The sequence below is a fragment of the Pan paniscus genome, chromosome 13 (genome assembly GCF_029289425.2).
Source record: "Pan paniscus chromosome 13, NHGRI_mPanPan1-v2.0_pri, whole genome shotgun sequence".
NCBI classification, from domain to species: domain Eukaryota; kingdom Metazoa; phylum Chordata; class Mammalia; order Primates; family Hominidae; genus Pan; species Pan paniscus.
In genome coordinates this window covers 23,211,078-23,224,631 of record NC_073262.2, presented here as the reverse complement: position 1 = coordinate 23,224,631, position 13,554 = coordinate 23,211,078, and the positions used below count along the sequence as shown (strand labels likewise).

Below are 13,554 nucleotides of genomic sequence, written 5' to 3'. Positions count from 1 at the left end.
TGCAGCTGAGAGCAATGACGGCTACCACATCATCCTGAAATGTGGACTCTGAGCAGCAGTGGACCTCGTACCTGTCTCCAGCTCCCAGCCCTGTGGATCCCCGTGGATGTAGACATTGCCCTACTGTAAGCTGTGGCCTCACCAGGCAAGCTGAGGCCAGGAGGGACCCTGCCCAGTCTGTGAAAGCTACAGAGCACCAACCAGCAGAAGCCTGTGGACACCAAGTACGGTGTACAGAAAGCCAGTGGCTCCTTTCTCCCTTCCTCTTGGCCTTCAGATTTTGAATGGTTCCTTGTTCATTTCTATTGGTCCAACCCTGACGTTCTAAAAGGGCAAACAGTGGAGACGTCTGCTCTGAAACCCCTCATCCCTTAGTTGGAAGCTGATTGGGTATCTTGGTGCCGCCTGTATTGGTCCCTTCTGACCACTCTCCTGCCTCCAGAGAAAGCTCTGCTTCACCCTGGAAGCTGGTACCTTTACCTCCTCCTCTGGGAGTTGGCTGCATGGCCAGCACTGCCGACTTGATGGGAGCAGTTTGCCCTCATTCTCCTGTTTCAGGTTTGCTTCCCTTCTCAGTGACCCTGGTGAGCATCCGCCTTTCCTGTTCTTGGATGAATTGATGGGAGTGGGGCTATTCTGTGCCTTCTACCTCTTTCTTCTCTACGTTGTTTCTAAGGATCTGCTGCTGCGGAACCCAAAGATGTGCTCCTGTCTCTGCACTGGCGCATTGGCATGGTAGATGCCACAATGTATGTGCCCGGCCTTTCTCAGAGACATTAGTTCTGAGGCCCTTTGTGGGGAGGTTAGGGGGATGGTAATAGAAAAAGACTTTTATTTCCTGGCAATCACGGGTAAGGAGGATTAGGAATGAGTATTCCATTCCTAGGTGTCATCAGATGACCTTGACCACCACAATAGCAGGCCCTCTTGGATGGACTTATAGAAAGTTAGAGAAGACCTTGTTGAACCGCTGCTAAACTTGCCACAGGAACTTAAATGTTTATCTTTGTTTGTTTGTAGAGGCTACGTTTAGGGTATTTTGCCTGCATCAGAATGGGTGCATCATCTTTCTTAATGGCCTATCGGGAAATTTGAATGTCAGTAACTGTGGTAGACTCAGAAATTCGTCTTTGTCTTGCCTCTGGTTCCTGGGATCCAGTGATCTCTACTGGCCCAGGGCTTCAGCTCTTGGTTAATTTAGGTTCATGGGGAACCCCCTGACCACCTGAATGGGATGTCCTAGCTTCTAAATGGAGCTTCTGTGGAATGAAGTGCTAGACTGAAGGACTACCAGAATAAAACAGGGTCTACAATGGGGAGAACTTGTTTTATAGATGAGGAAACCAAGGCTCAGAGGGGCGAAGTCACCTGCATGGTAGCACATAGTGATAGGGCAGCGATATAAATTTATCATATAAACCAGGACATTTCAGAATAAAAGGGGCTCTGTTAGTCATTATGTTGGGTAATAGCCATGGCATTCCTACAGAACAGAGTGAGGACAGGCTCCTGATTCCTCTTCCTTCTTTAGAGGAGAAGCGGGGAGTGGGTTAACTAACAGCTTTATTGAGATGTCATTCACATGCCATTCAGTTTACCCATTGCTAGTGTCCAATGGTATTCACAGAACCACCATCAATTCACAGAATTACAATCAACGTTGGTACATTTTCATCACCCCCAGTAAAACCCCGTACCCTTTGTCTGTCACTCCCCTACTTTCCCAACTCCTGCAGTCCAAGGCAGCCATGAATCTACTTTCTATGTAAGATTAACCTACTCTGGACATTTCATATATCTGGAATCATGTGATATCTCTTTTGTGACTGGCTTCTTCCACTGAATGTTTTCTAGGGCCGTCCAAGTTGAGGATGTATCAGTACTTCATTCTTTTGTATTGCTGAATAATACTTCATTGTATAGATAGACCACATTTGTTTATTGATTCATCAGTTGATGGACATTTGTGTGCTTTTACTTTTTGGCTACTCTGAATGATGCTGCTATGAACATATTTCTACAAGATTTTGTGTGGACATATGTTTTCATTTCTTTTAGCAATATACATAGGAGTGGAATTGCTAGGTCTTACAGTAACTCCGTGTTTTAACTTTTTGAGAAACTGCCAGACTGTTTTCTATATCAGCTGTACCATTTTACATTCCCACCAGCAATGTATCCAGGTTTCAATTTGTCTACATCCTCATCAACACTTGCTATTATCTGTCTTTTTGCTTTTAGCATCCTAATGAGTATGAAATGCTATCTTGTGGTTTTGATTTGCATTCCCCTGATGGCAACTGATGCTGAGTGTCTTTTCCTGTGCTTACGGGCCATGCGTATTTCTTCTTTGGAGAAAGGTCTATCCAGGTCCTTTGCCTATTTTTAATTGAGTTGTCTTTTTTTTTTTAAGTTTTCTGTTTTCCTAACCACTAGACTACCAGGGATGAGCCTTCTTTTTATTATTGAGTTGGGTGAGCTATTTGTATATTCTAGACGCCAGTCTTTTATCAGGTATATGACTGGTAAAAATGTTCTCCCCTTCTGTGGATTGTTTTCAGTTTCTTGTTGGTGTCCTTTGAGACACAAAACTTTTTAACTTTGATGATTTCCAAGATACGTATTTTTTTTCTATTGTCACTTGTGCTTTTGGTGCCATATCTAGAAAACCATTGCCTAATCCAAGGTCAAGAAGATTAATGCCTGTGTTTTCTTCTAAGAACTTGTATAGTTTTAGTTCTCACAATGGTCTTTGATCCATTTCGAGTATATTTTTATATATGATGTGATGTAGGGGTCCAGCTTCATTCTTTTGCTTGTGGATCTCCACTTGTCCCACTGCTGATTATTGAGAAAAATATCCTTTCTCCACAGAATTGTCTTGGCACCCTTGCTAAAGGCCTCTGCTTCTTACTGGATCTTCTTTCCTGGGACATGGTGTCGTTGGGAAGCTTACCTTTTTTTTTTTTTACTTAGTCTGTGTTTGGTTCCACCAGTTTTATGCTGCCTTTCTACTCTGTTCTTGCTGTCTCCCTCTTTACCTGAGTCAACGGTACTGAGTCCTATCTCTCTCTGATGTTCCCCAGTCTTCCTTGGTGCATGTTCTAGCTCCACACACTAGTCCTTGGAGGAAGGTTGAGACCAATGATTTCCTGTTATGAGTCATGAGGAAACTGAATCACCTAGAAGTGGAATAATGTGCTCAGGGTCACACAGCCCATTAGTGGAAGGACCAGGACTAGACCTTTAGTCTTCTGAGGTCCAGCCCCTTAGGCTGTCTGTCATCACTGTACCCAAGTGATGTCACTACCAAGGCCAAATGATGGTGGGCTAAATTTTAATTCTCAAAAGTGTAGGAGGCTAATATTGTCTTCTAAGTTCCAAAAGAAGATGTAATAAAAGTCTGTTACCTTAAGTGTGCTATTAGTAGAGTCTTCCATTTTTCTGGCATGCCCCTGGCATCTGCTCTTCTTACCTTCTCGTGGTTGTAGTTAAAGCTTATAGCTTATGAAAGAATAGAAAATAATAAATACCAAAAAAAAGTACACATGGTAATTTGGTACCAAAATATCTCAGCTGCCTAATTTAGCAGTTCATCCCTTCCACAGGGGTCAGATGAGCTAAAGCTCCAGGTTTTATTTTTCATTTGATTGACATACAGAAAAGCCATAGCCCTTCCCACAGCTGTCCAGGGTCTTTCCTGTGAGTCCGGAGGTGCTGGCCTATTGAGCAGGACAGCTCTTCCCAGGGCACTCCCACCAACCTGTGGCTTCTGAACTGTAGCTTCTTTTTACAGTGAACCCCAGAGGGAAATAAGACAGACACATGTGCTCAGGCCACCATCTTGAACTGGAAGCCCAAAGCTGAGTTCCTTACTCTTAGGTCGTCACGGTTTTTGCGGGGTATCTGCAAGGTTGAGATAAACCCTTTCCTGTTTACCAGGTTGTCCTTTCTGGATGAAGGGACAGAGGCTGTTGAATGGAGGAATAATAGGTTTGCTGGAGGAGGGGCATGGTAATGCCTGTGGAAAGGACAGGATCGGGTGGGGAGGTCGAGGCTTTGACTTGGGGTCGTCGAGGCTTTGACTTGGGGTCCTAAGCAAAGGTCAGGTGTTGCCCTAGTGACCTCTTGCCCAGACAGCCCAGAGCCCCTTACACAGAGCTATTAACCTAGGGAAGGCTTTACCAGCAGTGGACTGGAGCCAGCCAGGGTCACAAGTTTCCAAGTCCAGCATTGCTTCAGGGGCTGGCCTGAGTAACTGAAGATCTGAAAATCATTAACAAGTCGATGAAATAAACGGAAAAGCCTCTTAGGCTGTTGTCAGTGGAGCAGAGGGAGAAAGTCCCTAGGCGCTCAGAGGGGGCGAGAAAACAGTGGATGATTGGGCGGGGGTGGGGGGTTAGATGTTGACACTGCCTGGGGTGTAGGAAGAGGAACAGAGAACCCAGAGTCAGGGTCCTGGATCCCAGACCCTCGCTCAGTATGAGTCTCTTTGCCTCTCTGGGTCTCTATCTCCTCCTCTTACAAATACAGGCTTGGTGATCTCTGAAGATGGCACCAACCTGCCATGAAATGAATCTGAGGGGTTTTCCCATTTTTCCCTCCATCAAAATCGTACAAAAAGCTGGACGTGGTGGCCCATGCCTCTAATCCTAGCATTTTGGGAGGCCGAGGTGGGAGAATCACTTGACGCCAAGAGTTCGAGACCAGCCTGGGCATCGTAGTGAGACTCCATCTCTGTCTTTTTGAAAATAAAAAATCTTTGAAAATTGCACAACAGGCAGGAGACCTTTACGTGTGCCCATCCTGGTTGTACACAGTGCCACCAGTGCTCCTGCAGTGCAGGGCGGCATGCTTCTTGACATGGGTCAGATTGTGTCCATCGTGTCTTTGGGAATCAGCCCTAGCTCCTAACTGGGCTGACTACTTCCTCCGCAAACTTATGGGGGCCCCCAGATATTCCTTGCCAGCCAGGGACCAGACACAGTGCGGGCACAGTCTGTGTCATTGGTGTACATGTGCGTGTTTACATGTGTACCTGGGTTCCTTCCCTTGCCCATGAATTTGCCATGAGCACAGCCAGAAGCAGCCTCAGCTTGGCAAGGTGTGGAGATGACTGCTGTTCCCTTCGCTTTTGGGGAAAACAGGCTCCCTCGGTAGCTTGATGATTCTCTTTTGATCTTGTGTGACCTCCTGGAGAGTGGATGAAGCTGGTGGCCTTATCTCTTCTAGACAGTGTAAGTGGCACTGGGCGAGGCCCCCAAGAGCAGGGCAAGGTCTCTAGAGCGGGTCTCCCACATGACTGGCTTCACACAGGCACTTCCCCTCGGGTTGCATGCTCTGTGTCATGTTACCAGTCCGGGGTTGCAGGTAGGAAATGTTTGTACCCTCTTCTGATTGCCACCTCCTTCCCATCGCCCCTTAGGGACAGGGCTTGAGGGCCAGTGAGGTGCTGGTCAGGCACCCCAGGCCTCCTTCTTGGGACCTGCCCAGGGGCACCCTGAGAGCTCCTGAAACCCCCACTTAGCTTCCAGACCTTTCTGCAAAAGCTCCTCCTGGCTTTCCTCCCTCCCCCAATCTATGGGTCACAGCTAACAGATCTGAGGGCAACTGCTGTGCTAGTGGCCAGGGCTGCACCTGCCATCCCCGGCTCTGCCACTTTAGGGCCTTCTAGAGGCAGTGTCCTTAGGAAGTAGCTCTGAGGCATGGGTTTTCTGCTCTGTGCAGGGCAGCTGATGGGATAAGGTGGGGAAGGACGGTCACTGCTTGGGCCCCAGCTGGCCAGCCTGGCGATGGGGCAACCAAACCATGTCCCTCAGCAAAGGGCCAGAGTGGGAACCTGTCCTCATGCCCTTCGTCCTGAGGAGCCCCGAGGTGGGCAGCAGGGGCCAGGGAAAGTTTTCAGGCCTTCATCAAACAGAACAATATTCTCAGCTCCGCACCCCTCATCCTGTGTCAGCACTTACCGGTGTGTGACTGCCCTTGTCAGCTAGCATACGGTGGGCCCACCTGGCCCACTGGCTGTTTATGCCACTGATTTATGATAGGGAATATTATCTTTGAACCCAATTAAGTGTTTTCTACCCCATCACACACACAAAAAATTCTTATTATTAGTAGACATGTATTTACCAAAAATATGTACTCAATTATTGTATTTTGGATTTTATCAATTTAAAAATTGTGGAAATTTGTTTGCTCTTACGCCAACATAATATTGATTTTGCCTCTTGGCTCTGAAAGCCCAAAATATTTACCATCTAGCCCGTTACAGAAAAAGTCTGCTGACTACTGAGCCAGACCTCCATTACCTCCATCCCTGTTGGATTATTTAAAGAAAGCCTCAGAGAGTAAGGGCTTTTTAAAAAGAATAAAATGACTTGGTTTGAGCTTGGAAGCAGGGGAAGCATTCAGATGAGCAGTTTCTGCATTAACCCTGCCTGTCACGCATCTCGTGTCCTGTGTGGCTGGCAAGCCCCCCTTGGAAGGTTCTGGTGCTTCAGCTGGCTCCTGCAGAGTCCACCCCGCCTCGTGGTGGGAATGCAGAGCCCTTTGCTTTCCTTCTTGCCGCCTGCTTCCTGTTCCTGGGGACCCGCTGGGCCTTTGGTCTGCATCCCCTGGCCAGGCCCCTCAGGGTTGATGCGTGGAGAAGGCCTTTGAGCAGTGGTGGGCAGCAGTGGCCTCCTGGCCAGCTCACACTCTTGTCCTGGGAGGGGCAGCCTGATCTCACCTCCACCTAGTACCTTGGGGACTGAGTACCTTTTGGCTTCTCTGGAGCCTGCAAGCCTCTTCCCATGTGTCCAGCTGCTCTTCCTGCTACAAAGGGGACTGCTCACAGTGGCCTCAGCTTGGTGGTTTTGAGGGGCAGCCCCCTGGCCCTCCATAAGGGTATCCTGGGCCTGAGAATTCTGCATCTGCCATTGGAGGATGGACAGCCTCAAATGGAAGGAGTCCCACGGGAGATGGGTCCGAGGTCCGGCTGTGGCCATCCAGCCCCCTGTGGCTTGTCCAGCCTCTGTGCACCCCTGGTGTCTTCACTCCAGGGGCAGACAGCAGCCACTGCAGTCCCTTTCTTCGTGAGTAACAGTAGTGGTAGCAGCTGGGGCTAACAGGCTAGGCTTTGTGTTCTGCGCGTTTGGTCAGCTTCTCACTTGATCCTCCCTAAAGCAATGGGGAGGCCCCCACTAGCCCAGTTTTCAGGAAGTCAACTGGGAGGTTAGATGGGGGCCAGGGTCCCACAGCTATTGATGGCCCGAGCCAGGTTGAGCTTCCTGGTGTCCAGTCCGGATCCCACTTGCAGATCTCATGCTCTCAGATAGGTGGGACGAGTTCTTTTGTCACAGTGCTGGCTCTGTCCTGAGGCCTCATTGCTGGCTGGGTGTGCTCTGCTGGGAAAAGCTTTGCGGGGCTTGCTTGGTTAACCACAGAAGAGAAGGGGACTGTTTGGGGTGCCTCTCTGCAGCCTCCCCGTGCTGGGTGGAAGCACGGTTACTGTGTTCTCTAATGTTCATGTATTTAAAGTGATTTCTTTCTAAAGATGTAACCTCCACACCTTTCTCCAGATTGGGTGACTCTTTTCTAAAGGTGGTGGGAGTATCTGTCGGGGTGGTGTGGCCCTTGGATGGGTCAGGTGGGTGTGAGAAGTCCTGGGGAGGTGGGCGTTGAGCTCAAAGTTGTCCTACTGCCATGTTTTTGTACCTGAAATAAAGCATATTTTGCACTTGTTACTGTACCATTGTGCGGACGAGAAGTCTGTATGTGGGATCTGTGTTTGGGTTAGAATGCAAATAAAACTCACATTTGTAAGAAACCTCTGTGGCTCAGGCCTTGAGTTGTTTTGCTTTTTTGTTTGTTAGATTCTGGTAAAATATACAAAACATAAAATTTACCGTCTTCACTATTTGAATTGTACATGTCAGCGGTATTAAGTACACTCACATTGTTGTGCAGCCATCACACCATCCCTCTCCAGAATTCTTAATTTTTTGTTGAGACAGGGTCTTGCTCTGTCACCCAGGCTGGAGTGCAGTGGCATGATCACTGCTCACTGCAGCCTCGACCTCCCTAGGCTCAGGTGATTCTCCTAACTCAACCTCCCAAGTAGCTGGGACTACAGGCGCGTGCCACCATGCCCAACTAATTTGTTTGTATTTTGTAAAGATGGGGTTTCACCATGTTGCCCAGGCTGATATTGAACTCTTGGCCTCAAGCAGTCTGCCCACCTCAAGCACAGTGGCTGATGCCTATAAATGCTGAGATTACAGGTGTGAGCCACCACGCCCAGCCCAGAATTCTTTTCATCTTGCAAAACCGAACCTTTGTACCCGTTAAACACTAACTTCCCGTCCCCCAGTGTTAGTCCATTTGCATTGCTACAAGGAATACCTGATACTGGGTAATTTATAAAGAGATTGGGCTCATGCTTCTGCGGGCTGTACATGGCCTCAGCATCTGCTTCTGGTAAGGGCCTCAGGAAGCTTACAGTCGTGGCGGAAGGTGAAGGAGAGAGCCAGCATGTCACAGGGTGAGAGAGGGAACAAGAAAGGGAGAAGGCGCTAGGCTCTTTTAATCAGATCTCGTGTGAACTCAGAGAGGACTCCCTCATTATGAGGACAGCATTAAGCCATTCATGAGGGATTTGCCCCCGTGACCCAAACACCTCCTACGAGGCCCACCTACTACATTGGAGGTCACATTTCAACTTGAGATTTGGGAGGGACACGTCCAAACTGTATCACCCTTGTCCCAGCCCCTAGCAACTGCTTTTCTCATTTCTGACTCTAGGAGGGACATCATAAAAGTGGAATCATATAGTATTTGGCCTGTGACCGGGGTGTCCTCAAGGTTCATCCATATTGTAGCATGTCTCAGAATTTGCTTTTTTTGTTTGTTTATTTTGAGACAGTCTTGCTCTGTTGCCCAGGCTGGAGTGAGATGGCATGATCTCTGCTCACTGCAACCTCCGCCTCCCAGATTCAAACGATTCTCCTGCCTCAGCCTCCCAAGTTGCTGGGGTTACAGGTGCCTGCCACCATGCCTGGCTAACTTTTGTATTTTTGTAGCCATGCCCATTTTTGTATTTTTGTATTTTGTATTTTTGTAGCCATGCCCAGCTAGATTTTGTATTTTTAGTAGAAATTGTGTTTCGCCATGTTGGCCAGGCTGGTCTCGAAGTCCTGACCTCAGGTGATCTGCCCGCCTCGGCCTCCCAAAGTGTTGGGATTACGGACGTGAGACACCGGCCAGACTCTCCTTCCTTTTTAAGGATGAATAATACCGTTGTATGGATAGCCCACATTTTGTTTATCCACTCATCCTTCAATGGACATTTTGGTTGCTTCCATGTTTAGCTATTGTGAATGATGCTGCTATGCACATGGGTGTGACCAAACAGCTCTTCATGTCCCTGCTTTTTTTGGGTAATGCTCAGAAGTGGGATTGCTGGGTCAATTCCATGTTTAATTTTTTGAGGAACCACCATCCTATTTTCCACAGGGGCTGCACCATTTTACATTCCCTCCAACAGTGCACAACGGTTCCAGTTACTCCTTGCCAACACCTATTATTTTCCTGGTTTTTGTGTGTGTGTGTGTCTTTGTTTTTTAATAATAGCCATTGTAATGGAGGCCTCAGGTGTTTGGAGTTTGATCAGTGGGTGGGCTGGCTGAATGCTGGTCAGCATGTTTGCAGCGCTGCCACCCCAGTCTCTTATCTCTTACCAGGACCAGGGCTGTAGCCCATGAGCCACCCACAGGCCTCCCTACCAGCCCCCTACCCTGCTCTGAAACCTTCCTACCCTGACCACAACTTTCCCAAGCTCTTCTGTCTCCAGCGTCCATTCTGATCATGTGTGCCCATGGCGCCCAGAGCTGTGGCTCCTCCATGCCTGCTGCCCGTGTTCTCCCCAGACTTCCAAGCCCCACGGATGGCGCTCCTCCCACCCCGCATTGGTAAAGCCCCCCTCTCTTCTCAAGTTGCCTGCACGTCCCTGTGAGAGGAGCAGACGGTGTGCACAGTGGGAGGGCCTTCAGGCCTTGGATTGGAATCCTGGGTCCGTATGATTTTGAGCAGGCTACTTAACCTCCCCGATTCCTATTCTCATCTGTGAAATAGAAATACCACCTGCCTTGCAAGTTTGTGGGGCTGAAATGAGACCATGTACACGAGACAGGGAGCAAAAGGCCGGGCACAGGACGAGGCTCCTGGGGAAATGTGGAACAGCACTGGCAGGGCCTCTGAGCTGGGAAATGGCTGGGTGTTCCAGGATCCTGAAGAAGGGCATTGTTGCTGAAGGAGGATGATGCCAGGGGAGGTCAGAGGAGGAGGGGATCGGGCCAGATAACGGAATGATCTCAGAGTTTTCAGTGTTCCCAGTACACACGCGCATATTAATGAGTTTCACAAAACAATACTTGGACTAGTCCATGTCATTTTTTCTTGAGGAATGCAGATCTTGACCGGTGGAGCTGACCTTCTGGCCTGCTGGTGGGCTGTGCCCTATGCTTTGACTCTCCTGACACAGGGCGTTGCAGACCATATGGGAGCAGGAGGGTCCGGCCTGTGTTCTAAGTGCAGTGGGAAACAGCGTGGCAGGTCCTTAGGCTGAGAGGGTACGTGATGGCTGTCTTAGCCCATGCGAGCTGCTGTAACAGAATGCCATAAGTAAACTAGGTGGCTTATAAACAACAGAAAGGTATTTCTGTCCGTTCTGAAGGTGAGGTGTCCAAGGTCAAGGCACTGGCAGATCCAGTGGCTGGTGAGGGCCTGCCTCCTAGGAAGGGGCAAACAAGCTCCCTAGGGCCTCTTTTACAAGGGCACTAACCCCATTCATGCGGGCTCCACCCTCATGGCCTCATACCTCCCAAAGGCCCCACCTGCATGTACCATCACCTTGGAGGTTAGGCTTCAACATCGGAAGCGGGGGAGGGAACACAAGCATTCAGTCAATAGCAACGGGATTGGGTTCAAGAGCTCAGAGTGGAACTAGGGAGCCTGGCAAGCTCAGGGCCCAAGAGTTCCCCTGTACCACCGTCTTTCCTTCTGGTATGGCTGCTGGCTGCCCCATCCGCCTGCACAGCCTCTGCCCCAACAGAGAAACTAGAGGTGAGCTAGGACACAAGAGTGGGATGGTGTGAACTCAGAAGCACCTCGCAGCAGCCGAGGCCCAGAGCAGCATGGGCCCACAGCAGAGGCTTCTTCCTTTCCATCAAACTGCGAGAGCTCGGTAGGCCCCAGCGCAGGTGCGGCTCGGGTCGCTGTCCTCGGCCTCCCGGTGGGCAGGAGCCGGCAGCCGCACTGCAAAGGGGTCTATTTCCAGCAAACCACCCCCCACCCAGCCATGATGCGGGCATGAGGCTTTCCGGCTATTTCCCAGGATGTCTCTTCAGGCAGCGGGGTGCAGCACTGTGGTTCTGAAACTGGAGGGCTTGTTCTAAAGATGGCTGGGCCCTCGCAAAGAGCTTCGGGCTCGGTGGGTCTGATCGGGGGCCTGGGAATTTGTATTTCTAAGAAGTCCCCAGGTGATGCTAACACCGTTTGTCCAGGGACCACACTTCGAGAGCCCCTGATGTAGCGGAGAACTGCCTAGCTTCTCATTCAGCCTCCGGCTGTGTGACCTTGCCCAAGGTCGCCTAACTTTTCTGTTTTGCTTGCCTCATCCGTAAAATTAGTCCACGAGGACTAATACTCGTGCCTGCCTCGCAGGACGATTATAACGAGTAAATGAGCTGAATTTACTTCAAGAGCTTGGAATGGCCCCGGCACATAGTAAAGCAGTGAGAGGCAGGAGGCTTTTATTCATGGCTTGTAGTGGCTGGGTGGTGTCCCAGTGCATCGGAATCTTCAGGAGGGCCGGAAAGCCACCTGCACTGCACTGCGGGGGTTCCCCGCCCGCAGTCTCCCATTCAGTGGTGGGGTGCGGGTCTGAGAATGTGCATTCCTAACAGGTTGCCCCGGGGGTTGTTGCTGCTGGCCTGGAGCCACCTGCCCTCTCTTTCTGGGGAGGAACCTCCAAGAGGGATAGTGACTCACTCGGGTGGGGTGGGACAGAGGGGGACTAGAGAATGTTAGGGTCCGCTGACACAAAGGTGACCCAGAGCCTGACAGCTGGCTGGTAGCTATGGGATCCTCTGCGCCTCCCTGTAGGGGAAGATGATTTGAGTAGTGAAACCTGTTGATGACCCTCCCACCCGCCAACAGACACACACACACACGCACACAGACACACACACACACACGGAACCAGAGGGGCCTCCCGGGTACAGGTGTGGATGCCACTGGCTCTCGACCCCACTCTCTGCTCTGGGTCAGGTGAGTAGCCACACTCAGCGCTTCTGCTTCTGGAAGTCCTGGGCTGTGGTGGCTCCCACATCGCTGACTGGGGCTGTCCACATGGAAGACCCGTGAAAGTCACCAGTGGGAAGCAGGTGCATGCACTGTTTGGGCCTCTACCGGGTAGGCTGAAGATTCCACCTGGAGTGTGTCAGACAGGATAGGCCCTGGGAGGCTGACTCACGAGGACCAAACCCTGAGGAGCCTGAGGGAATCACTGCTGTGGGTGAGAGGAGGAAATCAGCCATATGGCTCTGGAGGATCCTGGCAGCCTGAGGACACTCTAAGGTGCAAAGCAGAATCCTCAAGGGAAGGGTGTCTGGGCAGGTTCTCCCAGCTGAGCCTCTGCTGGAACAAAGCTGGCTTTCCCCTGGTCCTCCAGCCAGGAAGCGCAGGCCCTTAGGCTTGGCTTGGACACTGTTCCTTGGACCCACCAGGGGCGGACCCAGGTCTAGACAGTCCCCTCCCGCCCCCCATTCCCAAACCCTCTGATAAACATGCTTTGGGGGAAGACTGCACGCCCTGCTTGCTCCAGCCCTGCTCAGCCCCAGGTTGCCTCGCCCAGGGAAGAATCTGGTGGCCAGGAGGCTTCCAGAGCTAGGTTGGGTTGAATATTAACCTGCCTTGATTGGGTGGATCAATATTTAAACTCAATTACAAGAGAAAGGGGTTATCTGGAGAGGGCTTATCAGGCCAGAGCAGCTATTGAAATATCTGATAAGCCCAGAGGTTGACATTGGAGTGGGGGAGGAGCTGGCCCCAAACACTAGTCCAGAGAGGAGAAAGGTGGATGGAGGAAAATCGACCAACTTCCCTCCCTTCCTCCTGTCATCCCTTCTTTCTCCTCCTCTCCCTCCATTCCCTTTGTTCACATGTGCTTTTTGAGTATCAGGGGCAGGCCCAGCTCTTTCCTGGCACCTACAGGTCACAGAACTTGCTGGGCCTTACTCTTCCTCTGGGCTCTTCCTCTGAGCTCCCATGGGCTCCTGTGCCTAGGCTGTAACTGTCCGTCTGTCTGTCCGCCTCTCCCACTGGGAGGAGCTCCTAGAGACAGAGTTTGGTCTGCCTGATCGCTGCCACTCTGGAATCCAGCCCAGGGCCTGGCAGGGAGAAGCCTGCTAGGAGTGTTTGTTGAATGAGTAAGAGATAGCAAGAGGTGCTGGGCAAATGAGGGACTGGGACCTGAAAGCAGCGGTGAAGGGAGCCTGTGCCGGCAGGGGGCAA

At 50.6% G+C, this 13,554-nt stretch overlaps 1 protein-coding gene across 1 annotated transcript in view; it reads left to right on the top strand.

The window, feature by feature from the left end:
* TFCP2L1 (transcription factor CP2 like 1) overlaps nt 1-6,296 on the top strand; it is a 68,586-nt gene extending 62,290 nt beyond the window's left edge. Inside the window, exon 15 of the mRNA XM_003819163.6 lies at nt 6-6,296. Within this exon, the coding sequence (XP_003819211.2) occupies nt 6-52 (47 nt within the window). The 3' untranslated portion in view covers nt 53-6,296. The remainder of the gene's footprint in view (nt 1-5) is intronic.
* Nucleotides 6,297-13,554: the final 7,258 nt, after the last annotated feature.